We start from the raw sequence: 8,736 nt of genomic DNA, 5'->3' as shown, positions 1-8,736 counted from the left end.
GTCATTATTATTCACTTTATTCCACCATTAGCAGAGAGCAACTGCGTGACTATACATAGTGTGCAGCACCTGAGTAACGAATGTGTCCGACGAGAGATATAGTCTGCGGGAGTAGGTACTAAAAGATGCGCGATATACGATATAGCAACGGCGAGGAGCGATATAGAGCTATGTGAGTCTAATATGAACTGATCGGAAAGAGAGGGTGTGATTATGTCGGCGTCTGCAAGCAGTACGAGAGAGAGAGCTAAATGGATATGTAGGGTATCAATCATGCAAGCGATTATACCAGGATATGTGTGACGGCTTCCGATCCAGTGACTATAGTCCCATGTACGATAATTACTTGCTGGATGAAGATAGCGCGGTAACTTGAGAATCTTTGGCGGTCTCTTCCTTCAGCGCATTGTCTTCGACAGTGTCAGAGGCGCACTTCTCCAGGAGGCGCTCGACTAGATGCAAGTAAGCGTAAGACAATTGAGCGGTGAGCACGCCGAACTCACTGGACGTTAGATGCTTACTGAAGGTACTCGAATATCTCCTCATGTTCATGAGCTGCGGCCTGATATTGGCAATCAGTGCTTCCTTCTGCTCGCCTTCGACGACAGTCAGGGCCCGCTGAAGGACGTAGTCTGCGACAGGATTTTTTGGCAGTCAGCACGGTTCGTGACGTCTCCCAGGATGGATTACGCACTAGCATACTGGTCCTTCATCATGGCTAGGACAGGGCTCAGTCCATCCGGACGTGATGCCATCATCTCGTCGATCAGCACTCTTCGGTTCTCGGAGTCTGCTGTGATGAGAGCCTTCTCACACACGTTGGAGGCGAACTTGTGCCGAGCCATATGCAGCATCTGCCCCCGAAGCTTAGAAACCACGATCGCACGGTCGTGCGGCTTCCCGTGCTCCAGGACAAATTGGACGACATAGTTCTACGCATCCACGTCAGCTATATGGACTCGATGCGGGCGACGCCGAGTCATGTATACATACCCCGAATTGGTCCTGCATCAGCTGCGTGACATGCTTGTGCAGCTCATCCATCAACGGGCGAATGTGGTCGTCCTGAAGGTGCTCGAAGCACCTCTGGAGAACTCGGCAGCCGTACGGATGAGTTGCGAGCTCATACACATAGCCTTTGAAAGCGCTGACGAACGTCAGACGCTCCGGCGACACACACTCGATCAGCTTTTGGATGACCTGGGCATCACAATGATGAGCGCATGAGCAACGACTACTTACGCCACTTACATGATTGCCATTGGCGTCCCTCACACACCGCAATACCTGGCTCTCGAGCTCCTGCACGAAGGCACTCTGCTGCTCTGGGTTGACGTACTCCACGGCCTGCGAAATGTATGAGTACGAAGATTGCACAGGACATTGAGCCACACACCTTCTGGACACACGGCAGCCGTACATCTGCAGAGACAAGGGCAGGACATGGCCCTCCATGGTCTTCGCTAGTAGTGCCCGCTGGGACTGGTACCGTGCTCGAAGAGCTTCTGGACGACCTGTGTATGCGCGAATAAGTGAGTTGAGATGCCATACGTAAGGCTTTGCCAACGTACGTAGTTGCCGAAGACGTCTTGAATCAATTGCAACGCATGCAGCGGTACAATCTCGTCGAAGATCCTCTGCTTCTCGTCGCCGCCCGCCATCTCGACCTTCTGCTGGATGAATCGCGAGCCATGTTGGTCACCACTGAACTCGACGATGTAGCCGTAGATATCCTGAAACACGACAGTGTGAATTGGACAACTCCGTGGCATCAGCAAATGCGTACGTACCTTGAGTTCCCATTTCCGACTTTGTTCGCTCGGAACTCGTCCAACAGCGGACTACGGATGGCAACGCGGTGATCCGGCGCGACATGACCCCGTCGGCCGCCTCGACCACCTTGGTGAAATTGGTGCATCTGTGGATGGGGTCCGATGCCATGGGGACCGTAAACGGTCCCAGCAGGAACCATAACCGAAGGCTGCGAGCCATATTCCGCCGGTGCATGATAGCCTTGGGGATGTGGGGAGGGCGTCGACCGAACATTCGCGTACATCATGCCGTGCGGACCAAGTTGTTGCGGGGTGTACTGTCAAGGGGAAGGAACACTGGGTAAGCAATACGCAGTGATAGCAGAATTTATCTCACATGAATATCACGCTTCTTCTCGAGCATCGGCGAATGCGTGGGAGGGGCATGGTAGACCATGGGTTGCGTCGGATAGTAGTACTGTGAGCCCATGGGTCGAGGGGAACCGGCATAGTCGTAGAAAATACCCGATTGATGGCTGTGAATGTCGGGCACGGCATGGGGGTGCAGGGACTGGGGCGTAAGACCAGGATACACGCTGGGAGCAGTTGGTGCGGCAGTAAGGGCAGGAGATGGAGCGTACAAGGTTTCAGACGTCGGACGATAGGCATCGTATGAATACTGATAATCGACAGGCGCGGAAGGACCACTGTAGTAAGCGGAATAGTCTGTCTGTGGGAAGCCACTGTAGGGCGCTCTGGGCTGTTGCACTTGTGGCGGAGCTCGTATTTGATGAGGGGATGGATGTTGTCCGAACTGGCCACCTAAAGGTGAATGCAGAGGAGCTACCCCCTGTTGAGCTTGATGCTGAGCCGCGCCACTGTCATCAGCGGCGACCATTCCGCGGAAGGCCAGAGACAATCCTCTTCTACAAAGGAGTTCATCTCAAAGGGCGTTGCATATGCTTCTCCTTGGCCTTCGCCGTGGACGAGCGATTGTTGGGCCGGATAAGGCGAAGACACGCCATACGCAGGCCTTGCTGAAGACGAGGGGTACCGTGACGGCAAGCCAGGCTCGCGACTGAGGGCACTACCAAATCTCTGCGGCGAATATTGCCCACGCTTCTGTGCAGACCCAGCCGCTGTACCCAGCGTCGCGCCGTGAGGGTTTGCTACGTGTCTCTGTCGGGAAGAGTGCAAAGGCAGCGACGAATGCGTGTCCTGTCCGTAAATGCCCGTATGAGACAACATTCCGCTGGCCACACATGTCCCACATACCAGCTGAGTTCCTTCTTTCTGGGAGTTCTCGACGACTTCATCCCACGTCCCACTAGTTGACCTGGAACCCCACGCGTCTCCGAGGCTCGAGCGGTAGGAATCCGTCTGAGACGTCGACGGATCGTGCGCGCTACCAGATGACGAGGTTGAAACATTGCGGACTCCAGAGGGATTGTTACCCCAGACCTGACAGGTGGCTCAATTGAGGCGCTTCGAACACTCTCGATGATGCATACCTGCCATCCCGAGCTAAGGACCTTCAGCCCGTTGGAAGCTCCCATCCCGGCGTTGAGTGTGTTTGCGGAGGCTACTGACTTCCGCTGCGCGTGTGCCTGTAACATGACATCAGCCAGTGAAGCCATGAATACCGAGTGGCAGAAGACGTACGTGGCTAGGTGGGCTCGAGGGTGAATGTCCCCCGGAACGTGATGACGATGCAGAAGGTTTTGGCCCGGTAGGATCAGGATTGGCAGCCATGAGCGTGCCTGTTTGAGGATGAGCTACTGAGTTATAGAGCAAGGGACGGTGCGCTTACGGAGCGGTGCAGGAGGCGAACACGCTTCAGACGTGCTCCGAACCGACAGCTCGACGTCGACTCCGATAATGCAAAGCACCGGAATAAAGGGAGCAATATTAAAGCGACAAAGAAGAGTGACGGAACCCTTGGGACCCGGCTGGGACACGGTCACGGGAAGAAATGGAAGCCGTTCGGGTGCGTCTCGCGGAGTGCGTTCGTTCGCGTAGCTGGCGGGCGACGCGTCTCAAAGGGCCGCCCACTCACCAGTTGTCGTGCCAGGACGCGTCTGGGCGGGAAACCTGGCAGCCCCAACCAACGCGAATTGGATGGGAGACGGAGAGAGCAAGGGCGACGAGGCCAAGGGACGCGTCGCGGGCCCAGTAAGTAGAGCAGAAGAGAGATCGGCGGACAATATTTGATTCCGCTGAAACGGCAAGACATTCTGGGCTGCGCTGTCGGGATTCATCAAGCTATGCCACGTGTCGCGCCTCCGCCGCCGCGAGTGCCGCCGGACGGGTAAAACGAAACTCGATGGGAAGAAGCCGCTGCGAACCCAGAAGGCGCTGTGCTGCCCGACGTGGCAACGCCCGATCTCTGCGCCTTCCATCAGATCACCGACCGACCCTGACGGCGAACTCTCGGTAATTACCCCAGCCACCCGCCCCCGGCCCGCCTCGACGCGAACGTCGCGCCAGGTCGCCTGCAGAGCGCAGCCATCAGAGCCATGAGCGAGGGGCCCCGGCATCGAGGAGGTGCATACCGCTGGAGGAGCACGTTGCGGCCAGACACAAGCGACGTCCAGTTCAAACGCGTCATTTGAGAGCTTTGAAAATGGAAATTTCGCGAGAAAATAAGGTTTGCACTCCATATCGGCCGGCCGGTTGTCAAATCCAGATGCATTACTAACAGACGATAGATGCGATGCAAAACGTACAACCACTCTGTATGATGGGTATGCGATAACATAAGGGAATGGAAAGCGGTCAGTACACAACATGTGGATCACCGAGAGTTGAAGAACCACGACGCCCGCTTGGCTGACAAGACAAACCTTTCTGTGAGCATTACGGGTCATTAAATGACGTTGCAAAATTGCATACCTCCGGTGCTAAAGCAGATATGGATTCGCGCATCAGAAGTCTGTCTGACCCTGGCGATCAAGTCGCAGACTCACCCTGACTCTTCGTTCTGTAGCCTCGCCAACGGGCTGGCGTTGTTCCCGGCCAACGACGGGCTCGTGTTTGTCATGGCCGCACTGGCCGCAGCGGAACCTCCGCCGCCCCGCAGAGGCTTCGCAATTCGACCGAAGCTCAGGGTAGACGACGTCGCGGCCTTCTGGGCTAAATGAAAGGGTGCCACGTCAGAACGGAACACGCATGAAGATGATTCGATCATACCGCGGGCTTGGTCCAGCCTCTCCTTCACCGCCGCTAATTGTGCCTCGAACTTCTGGTTCTGAACAGCCAGTCTACGGTCCGCGTCCTGCAGAAGCGCTTCAAGGTTCTGTATCCGCTCGTTCCGGGCGAGGAGCTTGCGCTCCGCGATACCCGCCTCCTTCTTGAGCGCTGAGTTCTGGTCGACAAGCTACGAGATGAACGAATCGTTGAGTAGGAATATTCCAGGAACCCGTTGAAACAGGCACCAACCTGCTTCTGCACAACGGTCAGTTGCTCAAGGTTCCTCTCCAAGAAGGCCATCTTCTTCTGTTGCGCTTTGCTGTTGCTGTTGCGGATGACATTATTGTACTGTTCCTTGATCTCGTCGAGCTGGATCTCTAGCTCGACCACCTGGTTGCATCACGTGATGAATGTTACCTTGTTGATCAAGGATCGCGGGGGTTTTCGTACCTTCTCGCAGCGGTTCTGCAGATCTCTCATGAGGGACTTCTTCACTCCATCAAACTCAGCGAGTTGGACGCTGATTGCCTTTCTGGTGCGTTCGAGGTCCTGAGCGCTCTCAGCGAGGTTCTTGCCACCCTCGATACCTGCCGACGTAACAGCGAAGGCGCGCTAAGATAGCTCCAGTCAATGAACGGCACTATGTAGAACGATTAAGGCAAACCTTGAGCTCTCGTTGACACTCTTCAGGCTGTCATGGTCGCATTCAGAGTGCGGACTTCACTGGTGCGGATCTCGAGCTGTTGCTTGAGGTCCTGGACTTCGCTGAGGTGCGCATCGCGCTTGGAGGCATACTGGGACTCGAGCTTGTTCTGCATTGACATGTCAGACTGAAGGAACGGCCGTGCCTGCGACAAGCGCACCTTGAGCTCCGCCATAGACTCGGCACGTCAACGTTGCTGACCTCCTCCTCGTTGATTGTCTTCTCTGTAGGGGGATGCCTGGTGAGGAGGAACATACCCACACAGTTCAGTCATTACGTACCGAGGAGTCCTCATACTCGCCTCGAGAGCAGCGATGCGAGCCTCAAGCTCGTCTCGCCTGCGCGAGTTCATTTCATTCTCCTCCTGGCTTTGCCTGAGACGGTCAACCGTTTCGCGAATGAGCGACTGCCCGTCCGCCAGCTGCCGCCTAACAGTAACGATATCCTCATACGACACCGCGGACAGACCAGTCTCGGAGTCAATAGTGTCGAGCTTCGCCAGAATCTGACGGAGCTGCTCATCCTTCTCGGAGAATGTTCCTTGCTATAAATGGTAGTCAGGAGGGCCATGTAGGAGTTCAATCAGCAGATTGCACCCACAGTGTCAAACTTGGCCATCATCAGGGCCATCTTCTCCTGCTTGCGCTTCTCTCTGTCCTCCGCAGAAGCATCCTTCTGCGAAGCCTTGAGGTCCAGGATGTTCTTCTTGAGCTCGTCCAGTTCCGCTTTCGCGTCCTGATTTTGCTCCTTGAGAATGTCAATCGTGATGACGCTCTCCTTGTTGTCGTAGTCGAGGCGCTCGACCTGCAACCGAAGCTCGTTGAGCTGCCCGGACATCGTCTTGTTCTCCTATAGGTGGTCGCAAGACGTCAGAGCTGAAAATCATCACAATCCGCGACTACTGACCTTCGACACAGAAGCCTCTTGCTCCTTGAGGAACGAAAGCTCTTCCTTCAGCTCGCCGACAAGCTTCTGAGCCGCGATGAGATTATGCTCCCTCTCCGCGAGTTGGTCGCTCAGCTCGTTCTCCCGCTTCAAGAACTCCTCGCGTTCATCCTTATCCAGGCCAACCACGGTCGGCGTCTGTGGCCTGCTATCCAGCTCGCGCAGACCCTCAATGGCAGGGTTCACCGGCGTCATGCTGCGTGTCGACGATGGCGTCGGCGACGTGGGGGCCTTCTTGGGCGGAGCGGTAGCAACATCCGCCTTTTCAGACGAGGCCCAGTCTGCCTGGGCCACAGCACCTCCAGCGCGCCAGATGGCGAGCTCGGCCTCGAGAGCGGCGATGTACTTCTGGTAGGAAGCGTTGGCTGCATTGGCCTTGGAGAGAAGCGACTTGAGCTCCAGAGGAGACAGCTCGGCATTGACGCGCGCGGTGTTCTTGATTGATTTCGCCCGGATACCGAAACGAAGGGTGGAGAGTGTTTCTGCTTCGTTGTATGCGGAAGGAGAGCAGTTGATAATAAGAGTCGTCCGGGAGTTACCACCGAGCGATTCTTGTAGAATACGAGTAAGTTTAGAGTCACGGTAGGGAACGTGCTTCGCCTGATGGGACATTCATCACTGATTGGACTCGAGAGACATTCATTCGAGACATACCTTTGAGTCCGTGAGAGCGTTAATGACCATCCCGAGAGCAGAGAGAGACTTGTTGATCTTCTTGGCTTCCTCCAGGGTTTGGCCAGATGCACCCGTCTTTCCGACCTTCTCCGAGCCAGCCAAATCAACCAGGTACAAGTTTCCAGTCTTCTGAGCACCAGTCTCTGTGTTCCTTTGACGGATGGTGACGAGGAAGATAGAGTGTGATCGGGAACTCTCGGCGTTCATGTCTGAACACGATGTCAGTGGCCTAGCCGTCGTAGCAAGTCCGAAGCACACACTTGTTGATGAAACAACACGTGCAGCACCACCTTGCCGCATAACCTCGTACACCTCACGAGCACTGCTAACGTAGTAATCGGTAAGATTCTTGACATAAACTCCTTTCGATTTCTCCTCATGAACTTGGAGGTTGTCATTCTGGGCTAGAGAGCGTGCAACATCAAGAAATCATCAAGTCCAACGGGACATGGGACATACGCGCAAGAAGATCACGAATCCGTTCAAGATAGATCTCCATATATGACACCTTGACGACATACTCGAGGTGAGAGTCAGACTCGACAATGGATTGGAAGATTTGCTCCGTAATTCGAGGAATGAGACCCTTCAACTCGGGAGAATCGATGTCCGCGCCCTGACGAACTGAAGTAAGCCTCGAATACCCAATGAACGAGCGTTACGACACACCATCATTGTGAACGTCTTTCCACTACCCGTCTGACCATATGCAAACACAGTGCCGTTGTAACCATCCAGAACATCTGCGTCCATACGTCAGTTGATATTCACCAAGGAATGCGCGCAGCCATTCATCAAAGCCGCAGATATGCAGTAGATGCATGGAGGATAACCCGAAGACACGCACCCTTGACAATGCTGAGCCGACCGTCAGCATCTACGTATGTGATCACCGGAAAGCACACTTACTCCTTGACACCATAGTCGAACACTTCATGTTGCTGAGTCCCGGGAGGAAAGACTCTGTCGAGCGTGAAGCCATCCTTCTCTGGACCCGAGCTCAGCTGCGCCGATCGCAACTGCACGGTCTGCAGGTTGTCACTGAAGGACACAACAATGTCTCCGCCCTCCCGGAGCTCAAGAGCATTCGGCGGTCGAAACCTGCGCAAAGATCACGACGTCAGACATGAATCTTGAGCGTGCCCGCAGTACGAGAGAGGTCGTACCGACAGACGACCTTGATGTTCGTGGACGACATTCTAACAAAGATACGGGCGTACGGAGTGTCTAAGGTTGGCTACAATTGCCGTGGTAGAAGCCAGAGGTATCGAACGACGCTGGCAAGCGCGTCCTCTATGAGAATAGAGAAAGTGTGAGAGATGGCGGAAAGCACCAGCCTGAGTGCTGGAGGGCAGCGGCACACGCGCGTCGGCGCCTATATTTGTAACTGTTGTCAAGTTTACCGCGTCTGTCCAGATCCAGCGCAGTACAACAGCACGCTGCTATCCATCCTGCGCCATGTCTGACGTCTCC

At 55.0% G+C, this 8,736-nt stretch overlaps 2 protein-coding genes across 2 annotated transcripts; both read right to left on the bottom strand.

The window, feature by feature from the left end:
• Positions 1–1,918, bottom strand: B0H18DRAFT_1168081 (armadillo-type protein; the record flags this gene model as incomplete). The annotated part of the gene is made up of 8 exons (XM_048035862.1): positions 1–452; positions 504–632; positions 695–932; positions 994–1,200; positions 1,252–1,347; positions 1,393–1,482; positions 1,572–1,733; positions 1,811–1,918. The coding sequence occupies 8 exons, from the start codon at positions 1,916–1,918 to the stop codon at positions 343–345; spliced, it is 1,140 nt and encodes a 379-aa protein (XP_047893563.1). The 3' UTR covers positions 1–342.
• A 2,626-nt stretch (positions 1,919–4,544) lies between these two features.
• On the bottom strand, positions 4,545–8,629 carry B0H18DRAFT_1007016 (kinesin heavy chain). The gene is made up of 18 exons (XM_048028698.1): positions 8,430–8,629; positions 8,183–8,364; positions 7,933–8,006; positions 7,723–7,879; positions 7,524–7,667; positions 7,243–7,472; positions 6,550–7,188; positions 6,244–6,492; positions 5,941–6,187; positions 5,830–5,867; positions 5,804–5,809; positions 5,660–5,752; positions 5,592–5,624; positions 5,391–5,552; positions 5,190–5,330; positions 4,941–5,127; positions 4,714–4,883; positions 4,545–4,580 (listed from the first exon to the last, which is right to left on the bottom strand). The coding sequence occupies exons 1-17, from the start codon at positions 8,459–8,461 to the stop codon at positions 4,714–4,716; spliced, it is 2,784 nt and encodes a 927-aa protein (XP_047893562.1). The 5' UTR covers positions 8,462–8,629; the 3' UTR covers positions 4,545–4,580.
• Between the last annotated feature and the right edge of the window lie 107 nt (positions 8,630–8,736).

Source organism: Fomitopsis serialis, assembly GCF_022376445.1.
Source record: "Fomitopsis serialis strain Sig1Antser10 chromosome Unknown B0H18scaffold_32, whole genome shotgun sequence".
Lineage (NCBI taxonomy): Eukaryota > Fungi > Basidiomycota > Agaricomycetes > Polyporales > Fomitopsidaceae > Fomitopsis > Fomitopsis serialis.
Note: the sequence above shows the minus strand (reverse complement) of the source record. Positions and strands in the feature narration are given on the sequence as shown.

Bases quoted from the DNA above. Each gene is read 5' to 3' on its own strand.
- B0H18DRAFT_1007016 (XM_048028698.1), bottom strand. From the start codon at position 8,461: ATGTCGTCCACGAACATCAAGGTCGTCTGTCG. The intron at 6,188-6,243 runs GTGGGTGCAATC...TACCATTTATAG, and splicing joins TGATGGCCAAGTTTGACACT to CAAGGAACATTCTCCGAGAA. The intron at 5,128-5,189 runs GTTGGTGCCTGT...TTCATCTCGTAG, and splicing joins TGACCGTTGTGCAGAAGCAG to CTTGTCGACCAGAACTCAGC.